The sequence below is a fragment of the Phascolarctos cinereus genome, unplaced genomic scaffold, assembly GCF_003287225.1.
Source record: "Phascolarctos cinereus isolate Bilbo 61053 unplaced genomic scaffold, phaCin_HiC Scaffold_726;HRSCAF=1367, whole genome shotgun sequence".
NCBI lineage: Eukaryota > Metazoa > Chordata > Mammalia > Diprotodontia > Phascolarctidae > Phascolarctos > Phascolarctos cinereus.
This window is the reverse complement of record NW_027556098.1, coordinates 336,842,820-336,855,898: the sequence shown is the minus strand read 5'-3', so window position 1 is coordinate 336,855,898 and position 13,079 is coordinate 336,842,820. Positions and strand designations below refer to the sequence as shown.

Genomic DNA, 13,079 nt, shown 5'->3' with positions numbered 1-13,079 from the left:
GCACAGGCATCTTTTGTTAAACACTTATTAATAAATTATTAAACCAATGAACATAGTTAGACAGTGAGGTCACTGATGATTTGTTTTTAAAAGAAGTATTAAAAAGGTGGAAGAAAGGACTCAAGGAAAATTCAAAAGAATGCAGTGAACCTACTATCAAAATGAACTTAGACTACTAAAATTTTTATTAAGCTATACTTGGAGCAAGAAGGTCAGAAACAGACTCAATCTTGTGAAGATGATGTATCATTAAGAGGTAACAGTTGGCAGAAGTATTTGACTTGTTTTGCTTTTGTCTTTTCAGAGGAGAATGATGTTCAAACTGGAAAGATTAGCACCAACATCATTATTATAGGCCAGTGATTTTGACTTTGATTCCTGGTAAAATTCTAGAACCCATTATTAAAGGGATGGTTAGTGTGTACCTAGAAAAGGAATAGTGATCCCAAAAAACCAGCATGGCTTTATGAAGGTCAGGTTACATCAGACTAGTCTCATTACCCTTTTTTGACAGGGTTACTAACTAGATGGATAGCTCAAGGGAGCGGTGTAGTTATTCTTATGGATAAGATGGAGAGATGTGAGTTGAATGATAGTAGACTTAGATTTAAAAAGTAGTTATCAACAGGTTAGTGTCAAGATAGATAGGAGGACCCCAAGGATCTGTCCTTGATTGCATGTTGTTAAACTTTTTTTAAAAATGACTTGGATAATGGCTTATGTGACATGCTTGTCAAAATTGCAAATGACACAAAGCTCTGAGGGATAGCTAAAGTTTAAATGATAAATTTAGGAACCTTTTGAGGTATTTGTTAAGAATGTTCCCAAGTAAAGAAATCTCTTCAATTTGAGCAAAGACCTGTTAGTTTGTTACTGTGGAGAACTGTATGGGAATGCAAATCATCCAACTAGCTTCCTCTATGACTTAGTAGATAAATCTTGGGGAATTATCAGATGCACACAGGTGAAGTGACTTTTCTAGAGTCATCAACTAAGTCATCAACTAAGAATTTGGGAGGCGGAGCCAAGATGGCAGAGTCAAAGCTATGACTTGCTTGAGCTCTCCTCCAAACCCTTCCAGATACTCATAAAAAATGGCTCTAAACCAATTCTGAAGCAGCAGAACCCACAAAAAGACAGTGAAACAAATATCCAGCCCAAGACAACCTGGATGATTGATAAGAAAGGTGTATCGTGCTGGGCTGGGAGTGCAGTGCAGTGTGGTGTGGGTGCACAGGCCGCAGCGTGGGTGCGCAGTCTGCAGCAAACCTGGAGCAGGCCTCAGAGGACTGAATCTCGGGCAGCTGTGGAGGTTTCCAGACTCCTCAATCCACCAATGCCAAAGACAAATTAGAAGGTCAGTGGGAAAAGTCTGTTTCTGTTGGTGCCTGAGAAAGGAAGGAGGGGTTTCAGCTCCATTCCCCAAGAGCGTGGCCCTGTGTGGGGGGCAACTGCTTCTCGAGCTTCCAGCCCACAGACTGAGGGGCAATCCAGTGGCTGATCAGAGAGGGATTGCAGGGATCTCTTTGCCAGTGCTGAGGCAGGAATCTCTTGCTTTGCCCGTGTTTGGGTCTGGGCCACAGTTCTGGGCAGTGGTGCTGGGGTGAGGAGGAGCACTGGTGTGGTGGAGCTTGTAGTGGTTGTGGAGAGGAGCCCCTCCTCACAGTTACAGGACAGAAAGGAGTACTTGTAGTCTCAGGCCAGGAAAGGAGTAAAAACCTCGCCCCTTATCATACCACCTTGGAAGAACTGAAAATTTACAGGTCCCTACAAGTAACTCTGAAAACAGCTGTACAAACCCCTGAAGCTTGGGACAGTACTTTCTCCACATTGGAAGCATATTCGTACCTTAACAAAGAGTTTAAAACTCAAGTAATTGGCTGGGATCATGAGCGAGCAGCTCAAAAAGAGTCAGACTATATTATCTTACTTTGGTGAAAAAGAAGACCAAAATATACAACCAGAAGAAGACAACAAAGTCAAAGCCCTTACATCCAAAGCCTCCAAGAAAAATACGAATTGGTCCCAGGCCATGGAAGAGCTCAAAAACGATTTTGAGAAGCAAGTTAGAGAAGTAGAGGAAAAACTGAGAGTGATGCTAAAGGAGACCCAAAAAAATACTGAAGAAAATAACACCTTAAAAAATAGCCTAACCCAAATGGCAAAAGAGGTCCAAAAAGCCAATGAGGAGAAATGCCCTAAAAAGCAAAATTGGCCAGATGGAAAAGGAAGTCCAAAAGCTTACTGAAGAAAATACTTCCTTAAAAATTAGAATAGAGCAATTGGAAGATAGTGACTTCATGAGAAATCAAGACACAGTAGGACAAATCCAAAAGAATGAAAAATTAGAAAACAATGTGAAATATCTCATTGGAAAAACAACTGACCTGGAAAATAGATCCAGGAGAGAGAATTTAAAAATTATTGGACTATCTGAAAGCCATGATCAAAAAAAGAGCCTAGACATCATCTTTCAAGAAATTATCAAGGAAAACTGCCCTGATATAGTAGAACCAGAGGGCAAAATAGAAATTGAAAGAATCCACAGATCTCCTCCTGAAAGAGATCCCCAAAGGAAAACTCCTAGGAATATTGTAGCCAAATTCCAGAGTTCCCAGGTCAAGGAGAAAATATTACAAGCTGCCAGAAGGAAACAGTTCAAGTACTGTGGAAACACAATCAGGATAACACAAGATTTAGCAGCTTCTACATTAAAGGACTGCAGGGCATGGAATATAATATTCCAGGGCAAAGGAGATAGGATTACAACCAAGAATCACCTACCCAGCAAAACTGAGTATAATCCTTCAGGGGAAAAAATGGTCATTCAGTGAAATAGAGGACTTTCAAGCATTCTTGATGAAAAGACCAGAGCTGAATAGAAAATTTGACTTTCAAATACAGGACTCAAGTGGAACATGAAGAGGTAAACAGGAAAGAGAAATCATAAGAGACTTATTAAGATTGAACTGTTTACATTCCTGCATGGAAAGATGATATTTATAACTCATGAGACCTTTGTCAGTATCAGGGTAGTTGGAGGAAAAAAATTATATGTATGTATGTAGATAGATAGAGGGCACAGGGTGAGCTGAAGATTAAGGGGTCATATCTGGAGAATAAAATTAAGGGATGAGAGAGGATTATACTCAGAGAAGAAGAAAGGGAGAGGTAGAATGGGGTAAATTATCTCACAAAAAAAAACCAAAAAGTCTCTTACAGTGGAGGGGAAACAGGGGAAGGTGAGAGGGAATGAGTGAATCTTATTCTCATAGGATTTGGCTTAAGGAGGGAATAACATACACATTCAATTGGGTATGGAAATCTGTCTTACCCTACAGGAAAATAGGGGGAGAAGGGGACAAGAGAGCAGGGGGATGATAGAGAGGAGGGCAGATTGGGAAAGGGGTTAATCAGAAGTAAATACTTCTGAGGAGATACAGGGTGAAAAGAAAGAATAGAATAAATGGGAGGGCAGGATATGATTAAGGGAAATGGAGTTAGTTTTTCACAACATGTCTACCATGGACGTGTTTTACATAACTGCACATGTACGACTTATATTGAGTTGCTTGCCTTTTCAGTGAGGGTGGTGGGGGAGGAAGAGAGAAAATTTAAAACCTAAAGTTTTAAAAACATGTTTAAAAAAAAATGTTTTCACATGCTACTGGGAAATAAATATAGGAAGTGGGGTACATAAGTCTATCCTATCCTGCCCTACAGGAAAATAGAAAGGGAAGGGGATAAGAGAAGGGGAGAGAGATAGAAGAGAGGGCAGACTAGGGGAAGAGGTATTCTGAATGCATGCCATCTTGGGGTGGGGGGAGGGATGAGATGGGGAAAATTTGGAACTCAAAATCTTGTGGAAGTAAATGTTGAAAACTAAAAATAAATAAATTTATATATATAAAAAAAAGAATTTGAACCCAGGTTCTACCATATACTACACTACTTCTCTTGAGAACAGGATACATTGCGCCCCCATGAAAAGAATTGAAATGAGTGATGTATACAAAACAATGCAAAGTTGAAAAAAGTAGAACTACAATCCATAAATATACATTCATTAAAATTTAGACTATACACATACTTCATTTTCAGTGTATCCTGTATATGAATGCACAGTCATAAGGACTGGAGTAGGTTATAATGTTATTTATAAATTGCAATTGGGGTGTGTGTGTGTGTGTGTTTGTATTTTTCATTGTAAAGTTGGTTAAACACAATTTTGTGGGTGACATTGGCTATTATGTTATATCATAGCTAGGTGGTACAGTGGATAGTATTGGACTTGGAGTCAGGAATACCTGAGTTTGATCCTCTGCCAGTCACTTAATTCACAAGTTGTGAAAATCAAATAAGATAACATATATAAAGTAGTTTGCAAACCTTCAAGTGCTATAGAAAATGCTACCTATCATTATTATTTTTGTTGTTAGTAGACAAAATTTGGATTCCAAATACTATCTATGATTCTATTTGATGGGGCATCTGAGTAGACCTTTAAGCCAATAAAGGCCAATTTAAGACCTTTAAAGGCCAGTTGTCTGTTTTTTCTGCTAAGTAGCCTGTTGTAAAGGACAGGGCATTGGATTTTGAGTCAGAAGATCTAGGTTCAGATCTTAGATCTACCACTTTACTCTTTGGTATCCGTGGTCAAATCAAGTCAAGCATTTATTAAGCACCTGGCCTACTGTATGCCAGGCTCTTGGTAGGTCACTTATACAGACTTCTCAGGGCCTATATAATAACATAATTAACAAAAAACCATTGATAAACTTGGGTGTGGCCTAACGGTTCTCTTGCAGGGTTGGTATGCTGTAGGTACTAGATTATGGGTGTTGTTTAAATGTCTGTTAACAATGCATTTGTATTTTATACAATTTCACCTTATCATTTGGCTTTATTGTTGGCACAGTTGGCTTACCACTCTGGCTGGGTATGTGTAAGTATTTCAAATGATACATTATCTTTTTTCCAGGGATCTAACTAGTTTCAGTTTTAACTGGCCTTTTTTTATGAGTGGTTGTTAAGTCATTTCAGTCTCTTGGTAACCTCTTTTCCAAGCTCATTTTACAGAGGAAGAACTGAGGCAAACAGAGTTAAGTGACTCCATGATCACATAGCTAGTAAGTGTCTGAGGCCAGACTTAAATTCAGAAAGACAAGTCTTCCTAACTCCAGGCCCAGAATTCTATCTACTGTGCTACCTAGCTGCCCTTTTTCATGGGTACCTTGTAGCAGAGGAGTTTGTTTTATATTAATGACCATATTTGTTCTTTATTTTGCCATACCAGTAGCTATTTTTATTATTAAATACAGTATTGTGAATATTGGACTCATCTCAGATCATCACTGGATTTTACTATGTTGTTTTAGATCAGAGAAGAAATTCAATTATATTGAAGTAAATTCCTTTTTTGATTAAGGAAAAATAGGTTTACTACAAAATGTCTTACTAATTCAACTTGACCTTGCTTAGCACATAAAAATATTCCTGAAACGTTATGTGTAAATCAAGTATGTTCATGTCAAATCATAAATACCTGTTTGATTTTCCTTATAATTTTAGAAACTTGTTTCCATGGGGGAAAAGGGCACCAGGGTATAAATGTTAGGATTCTTAAATGTGATTTTTTTTGTTTGAAGTACTGTATTCAGTTTAGGGTACCACATATTAGGAAACATGTAATCTAGTTGGAGGATATCCTGAGGAGGGCAACTAGAATGGTGAGAAGGTGAAATCATAATATGCTATATGAGGATTGATTGAAAGAATTGCGAAAGTTTAGCTCATAGGGTATCATCAGAGCAGCTAGGTGATACAGTGGATAGAGTACCAGGCCTGGAGTCAGGAAGCCTGGGTTCAAATTTGGACTCAGACATTTACTAGCTGTATGACCTTAGGCAAGTCATGTAACCCTCTTTGCCTCAGTTCATCATCTGTAAAATGAGCTGGAGAAAGAAATGGCAAGCCATTCCAGTATCTTTGCCAAGAAAAACCCAAATGGAATCACAAAGAGTTAAACATGACTGAAAAATGAATGAACAACAATAATCATGACAGAAGTACATGAGGAGCATACATGAGGAGCAGTCATGGTAGATTTGTTCTGCTTAGATTCAGAAGGCAAGAGTAGAGTGGGGGCTAGAAATTACAGAGAGAAAGGAGAAGCATGCAAAAGTATATTCTACTGTGGTTAGATTATATCTAGAATCTTGTTTTGTTTTGGGTCTCAGTTTTAGAACACATGTCCAGAGGATGAGTAGGATGGTGTGAAAACAAGAGGAACAAATGCCATACATGTTATAGGAGCATAGATTCAGAGCTGGAAGATCTCTTAGGAGTCATAGGATCATAGGTTTAGACCTGAAAGGTCTCTTAGCTGTCTAGTTCAACCCCCTTCTTTAATAAATGATGATACGGAGGGCCAGAGAGGTGTAAGTGACTTGACAGGTAATAAGTGGCAAATCTGGGACTGGAGCTTAAATTCTCTGACTGCATGTCCTATAGGCTTTCTGCTATATCACAGGAACTCGCAAAGATCAGTTGAAAGAACTTGAGATTAGTCTGGAAAAGAGATACTTGGCTGAGGATGGGAATGGGGAGGATAAGACAGAAAATGACTGCTTTCAAGTATTTGAAGGGTAGAGGAGGCATTACCCTTGTCTTGCAGTTCCTTAAGAGGCAGAACTGGTACCATCGTGTAGAAATTACAAAGAGAACTATTCCCCAAGGAATGGATTGCCTAAGGAGTGAATTTCTCATAGTCTAGTGGTAGGTTGGTGGTTCAGTGTATGGAGCGTCTGGCCTGGAGTCAGGGAGAATTGAGTTCAAACCCAGCCTCACACATTAGCTGTGTGCCCTAGGGCAAGTCACTTCACCTCTGTCTGCCTCAGTTTTCTCTCTTATAAAATAGAAATAATAGTAGCATTTACCTCATAGAAAGGTTGTGAGATAATATTTTTAAAGCACTTAGCACAGGGCCTGTGTTTAAGCATATTTGACACTTAAAAATGCTTATTCCATTAAGCAAATGCTAGATGTCCATTTTTATTAGGGTTCTTGTTTGGGTTGGACTAGATGATCTGAGAGATCTCCGCAAGTCTGTGTTTTAGAAAGGGTTATGTACCAATATGTTTCAAATGGTGAAAAGTATAGAGAGGATGTCAGTTTGGTCTATAAGTGGTAATGGGAAACAAATTAGGAAACAAAGTGGGAAATAACTTTTAAGGCAGTAAATTAATGAATAAAAGAACAATTATTAAGCATTATGTACCAGGCACTGTGTTCAGTACAAAAAATACAAATGCAAAGTTGAGATTGTCTCTGTTCTTCAGGTGCTTATGTCTTAACAGGAGGAGATAGCATCTAGGGGAGTGGTGGCTGGGGAGAGCTGTTTTGGTTAGAAATATCATAGAGATGGCAATGGAACCAAAGTGGAGTTGATTAGCAGCTTCAGTATTGATTTGATTATCGTTACAGAATTGGAAAGCCAAAGGGTAAGGAGGGGACATTAGCAAGGCAAGAAGATTGACTGGGGTGCAATGTGAAACAGAGTTGGAGTTAGCTGGGGTCATACATAGTAGACCATGTGATGCACTCACAATTCAGGACCCTCTGGATTCCTGCTTGGATGGGAGTTCAGAAGCTGAAAGGGTTAAGTTATGGTCTCTGATCCAGACAGTCCAGAAAAAGGATGCATGTCAAGATCCAGTAGTCTGGAGGGTGTGGTGGCAAGGCAGGGTGAATGTCAGAAAGATGGGAATAGAATGTAAAGCTAGTCTAAGACTGACCAGATGTAGTGGGGTCTGTGACACACTCACCAGTCCAGGAAAGTGCAGGTTGAATAAAGCTCACTTTTTTTGTAATTTAATCTACCAAATATACTTTATTTACAGGTACTGGCTATTCTAGTTAATATTTTTGGAGGAATCATGCGGTGTGATGTTATTGCACAGGGTATAGTCATGGCAGTAAAGGATTTGGAAATTAAAATACCTATCGTGGTACGGTTACAAGGTGAGTATTCAAGAAATTTTAAATTACATGATCTATAATCCCTTGAAAATCATTATCCTAGATAGCTTAGCATATTGAAGACTGTAGGTGCTTTTAAGTGTGAGTTTGTTATGAAACAACATTATATATAAATATAAATGTGTAGAATTCATGAAATTTCTAGCATTTAGGGGCAAATTAGTCACATCTTATTTCACAATGTCATTTTATAGATCCCTTAATTTTTATGAAATTTGTGAATTCATATCTTGATTTTATTGTCATAACATAGAGTTAAGGCTTTTGAGATGTCTCATTTGATTATAAACTTTTAGATTACCTGAACATACTATGTCTTGGCTCAAAAGTTTTGCTTGTAGAGTGTATGGTGACAGGAATTCTAAATATTTATATGACGTTTTAATACATTTTTATATGTGATTCTTCCCCAGGTACACGAGTTGATGATGCTAAAGCATTGATAACAGATAGTGGACTTAAAATTCTTGCTTGTGATGACTTGGATGAAGCTGCTAAAATGGTAAGCAGATGTTATTATCTAAGAGTTAAAAAGTATGTCAAAATTTTGTAAAAGCTTTGTCTCTTTATATGTTGTGGAAAACACTGGAAAAAAAAAGAAAAAAAATTAGGGCAGCTAGGTGGCATAGCGGATAGAGCACCGGCCCTGGAGGCAGGAGAACCTGAGTTCAAATACGGTCTCAGACCAGACACTTGATACTTACTAGCTATGTGACCCTGGGCAAGTCACTTAACCCCAGTTGTCTCATATAAAAAAAAAAGAAAAAGAAAACACTGGTAATTCTTTTACAAAAACAATTCTTAATTGAATTTCCAAAAAAAAAATTGGCACAGTATTAAATTCAATATTCATTAGTGACATAAGATAAATATTGATAATTTAGTGACTGTTAGGGTTAATGGCTTCTAGTAAGGTAGACATTGTTTGATTTGGAGTGGTTATGAACTCAGAATGCTTATTTTTCTTGCTTTTTTTTTCTTTCAAAAAAAGTCAAAACAATAGAAAGATTATAGAGATGACAATGGAACTGAAGCAAGGTTGATTAGCAAATCTTTGATGGTAGTGCCAGTATTGATTTGATTATGGTTACAGAGTTGGAAAGCCAAAGGGAAGGGAGGGGCATTAGCAAGGCAAGAAGATTGTATTTGTAGTAACAGAAAGTTTGTACAAATTGTTTGTAGGACCATCCTGGTTCTGTGGCAGGTAAATAAAGGGTTCTGGAGAAAATTATGATATTTTCCCTTTCAGATTTTTAATATACAACATCACACAAACACAAATGTGTATTATGTATGATAGTTTTTTGGTATGAAAGTAGGCTTACTTTCTTCTTTTGCCTCAATTTTCCCCAACATTGTTTATTCTTGTATTCCATGGAGAGGCAGTGCAACATAGTGTGATCTTTAACAGGTCACTTAACTTTTATATGAGTCAGGTAACTCCCTGTAATTTATCTGCTAACTCATAGATGGATTGAAATTTGCTTTGATGGAAGGCATTCTCACACTGATGAAATCCAATGCTTAGCCCAGCTCCTGGCACATAATAGGCACTTAGTAGTAAATGTTTATTGATTGATTTGTTAAGATTATGGCATATTTCATTCCTTTAGATTCCCCCAGATGAATATTTATATATTCTTTTGATAAATTTTAAGTGTGATGTGGCCAAATTAGGTTGAGAAATCTTGAGCTGGAAGATTTATGTTTTTTAATTGACTTTAAAAATCAACATTTTTAGATATAAGATACAACCATGATATAACAACCATTTAGCTGTAAGTTAGAAGCCTTTTTGGGTGTTGGGGCATATTCTATCCTAATTGTATAGCATGGTACTGTAGCTAGCGGCTAGAGGGTCTTATAGTCAGAAAGACTTGCGTTCAAGTTCTTCCTGTGATACATATTGGCTGTGTGACCTAGCACCAGTCACCCTCTCAGTGGTCTAGGGCAGTGGTGTCAAACTCAAATAGAGAAGGATCCCTGCTGGCTGCATATTAACTTAGAAAACCACAAATTCACATTATCTATGTTAGATTGTATTTTTATTTATTTTGTTAAACATTTCCCAATTACATTTTAATCTGGTTTGGCCCCATGAGTTTGACACTTCTGTTCTAGGCAACTGTCTAACATAAGAAGGTGCTTTAGTGTCTGGAGTTTCTACTCTGGAGTTCCCTTCTTAGGGATGAAATCATAGGTATGAAACCTCTATTCTTGTCCCTCCAAAATAATACTCCCCTATGTTGTTAGATAATTGTTTTTGCTAAACTTGCTTGTTGCATAAATCGAGCAATAAGCATTTCAAAGATGTAACCAGTACTCTATTTCTCTTATTATTTGCATTTGGGGGAGTTGTGATTAAGTCAAATAAAGAATTTGATGCACTTGACTAGGTAAGTTCTTCTCCCTTGTCTGCTCTATTGGCCATAGATAAACATCTGACCTCTGACCTCATTGATAAACATTTCTCTTTTTTCTGAGCTTATGTAGGTGTTTGGAGCTCTGTGGCTTAACCAGTCCTATGTAGATGCTCCAGGATGCTTAGTTTAGAGCAGTTACAGAAGGAGCTTGAAAACAGTATAGCTTATTTATAGAACAGTGGCTATTTGCAAATAGTTGAAAAACCAAGTCTGATAATTGAGAGGAGGTTAGACTTGATGCTTCAGGTAGTTGGGAGCCATGTGAAGTTTTGAGCAGAGTAGTGACATGAAGTATTTCAGGAATGATATAGGATGGATTGAATTGGGAGTAAGCTGGTAATAGGGAATATAATTATTACAGTAACGTAGACATGAGATAACAAGAAGGCTAGGGAATGGCGTGGTGGATTTTTTGGAAGAGTACTGATTTACAGTGAGCGCTAATACTGAGATCATAGAGGGAAGAATAAAGGAAGAAGAATCAGCAGGACTTAGTGACCAGATTTTGAATAAAATAGAAAGGAGGAGAAATAAGCCAAAGGTAACACTGAGGTTTTTAAGTCTCATAGAATATTGTTATTAGCAGATTAATAGAGTAGGAAGGTGATTCAGCTCGAGTTGACAGGAATGTTCAAGAGGACACATCAAGTGGGCCTTAGGAAATAGAGGACTAGAGGTCTAGGGGCTAAGTATTTGTGATTTAATTAATGGCCAGTAGGCAGAAGTGGGAACTCCTTGAGCCTAACTTAATTACATTTCCTAATGAATTTGGAAGTAATAACAATTTAGGAATAACATATATATATATATATATATATATTTTTTTTTTTTTTTTTTTTTTTTTTGCCGCTAAGTCCAGGTAATGCCTGACTTAGAAACTGCATGTTTGAAGTTGAATGCACACCTAAAATTATCTTTTTGAAAAACATTGATTATTTTGTTTGTTCTTTTCCTAGAAATATAACTCATAAAGCTGCTTTGTTTTTTCTTTCAGGTGGTAAAGCTCTCTGAAATAGTCACCTTAGCCAAACAAGCTCAGGTGGATGTGAAGTTTCAGTTGCCAATCTGATCTGGGACTGTTATGACTTACTGAAAGTGTTCAGTGTTCTATATTCTTTGAAATACTGTGTTCTATCGTTTTTTTTTCCTTTTGTGTAGTTGGAGGCTTAAATTGCCTTCTGGGCACACAGACTTTAAAATATCTTATCTACGTTAATTTTACCATCCAGAGTGGTCAGTTCATGTGAAGAAAGTGTAATGCAGCACTCTGGTTTCTTTTGTTGCAGCCTCCTTCAGCTTCTGCTACAAAATGCCACTTGCAATATGCCTGTTTGTTATCATCAGATATGAAACTTTTCGGCTGATAATAGATTCCTATGAATGCAGTCTGAAGATAAACTTTTATTTCTTCTAGTCTTAGGTCTAAAAAGTAGTCTTTAATGGAAAAATGTATTGAAATAATGTTTTATATTAGAGGCATTTATCTTCAATATCTGTCAAAAGACCTACCAATCATTATTTATAAGCAGTGCTTTCAAACACTCCCCAGAGTACTCCCTTACGTATTTCAGTGAAATGACTGATTATTTGGAAATTATATTTTAATCACTACAAGATACTGTAGCACTGAAAATCTCATGATTTTGTGGTGCTATTAATAAACGCTATGTAGTTTTGTATATGAACAAATAAAGCATACTTATTGAGGACTTAGCAAACAAAAGAATGCCAATTTAAGTTAATAAAAGTCTCCCAAAGTGGTTCTGACTACTGTTTGTTTTGTCAGCCTTTAAGTTTTAAAAAATAACTTAGACAATAGAAAATCATGATTTCATCTTTGGCAGTAATTGAATCTAGGTTTTCCTAGCTGTAAGACTGGCCCTCTATCCAATATAGTGCTGCCTCTTGATGACAAAATTATTTTGAAGTTAGTCAACAAACATTGAGCATGTGCTTTGTGCCAGGCACCAAGCTAAGCATTGGGAACTCAAAGACAAAAGTGAAATGGTCACTGCCCTCCCCGAACTTTCATTCTAATTGGAAGACAACATGTACGTATGCGAGTATATTCAGAATATATACATAATGAATATTTTGGGAGCGAAGACATAATAGCTTGAGGGAAATCAGGAAAGGATTCATGTAGAAGATAGAACTTGAGCTGAGTTTTGAAGGAAACCAGGGATTCTAGGAAGGAAAACATTCCAAGCATGGAAACAGTATATAAGGTGCTGCGTGAGGATCAATAAGTAGGCTAGTATGGGTGGACTGTAGAATGCACGGAGTGGAGAGTAACATATAAGATTGGAAAGGTATGAATAAGGGGTCAAGTTATGGAGAGTTTCAACTACTAAAGAAGAATTTATATTTGATCCTAGAGTTAATGCTTAAGTGGAGTGACACGATCAACCCCACGCTTCAGTAAAATTTTGGTGGCTGTGTAGAGGCTGAATTGGAGAAGGGAGAGATGATGTAAGTAAACCAAGTAGGCTATTGCAACACACTAGGGAATAGATAATAGGTAATAAGGATCCAAATGAGGGTGGTAACTGAGTAGAGAGCAGATGTGTGTGAAAATTGGAGATAGAAATGGCAAGATTTCGCAAATGTTTGGAT

The 13,079-nt window shown here is 37.4% G+C and overlaps 1 protein-coding gene across 1 annotated transcript in view; it reads left to right on the top strand.

The window, feature by feature from the left end:
• SUCLA2 (succinate-CoA ligase ADP-forming subunit beta) overlaps positions 1 to 12,223 on the top strand; it is a 53,677-nt gene extending 41,454 nt beyond the window's left edge. The window contains exons 9-11 of the mRNA XM_020993648.2: positions 7,902 to 8,022; positions 8,454 to 8,542; positions 11,458 to 12,223. Of these exons, the coding sequence (XP_020849307.1) occupies positions 7,902 to 8,022; positions 8,454 to 8,542; positions 11,458 to 11,532 (285 nt within the window). The 3' untranslated portion in view covers positions 11,533 to 12,223. The remainder of the gene's footprint in view (positions 1 to 7,901; positions 8,023 to 8,453; positions 8,543 to 11,457) is intronic.
• The last annotated feature ends 856 nt before the right edge of the window (positions 12,224 to 13,079 follow it).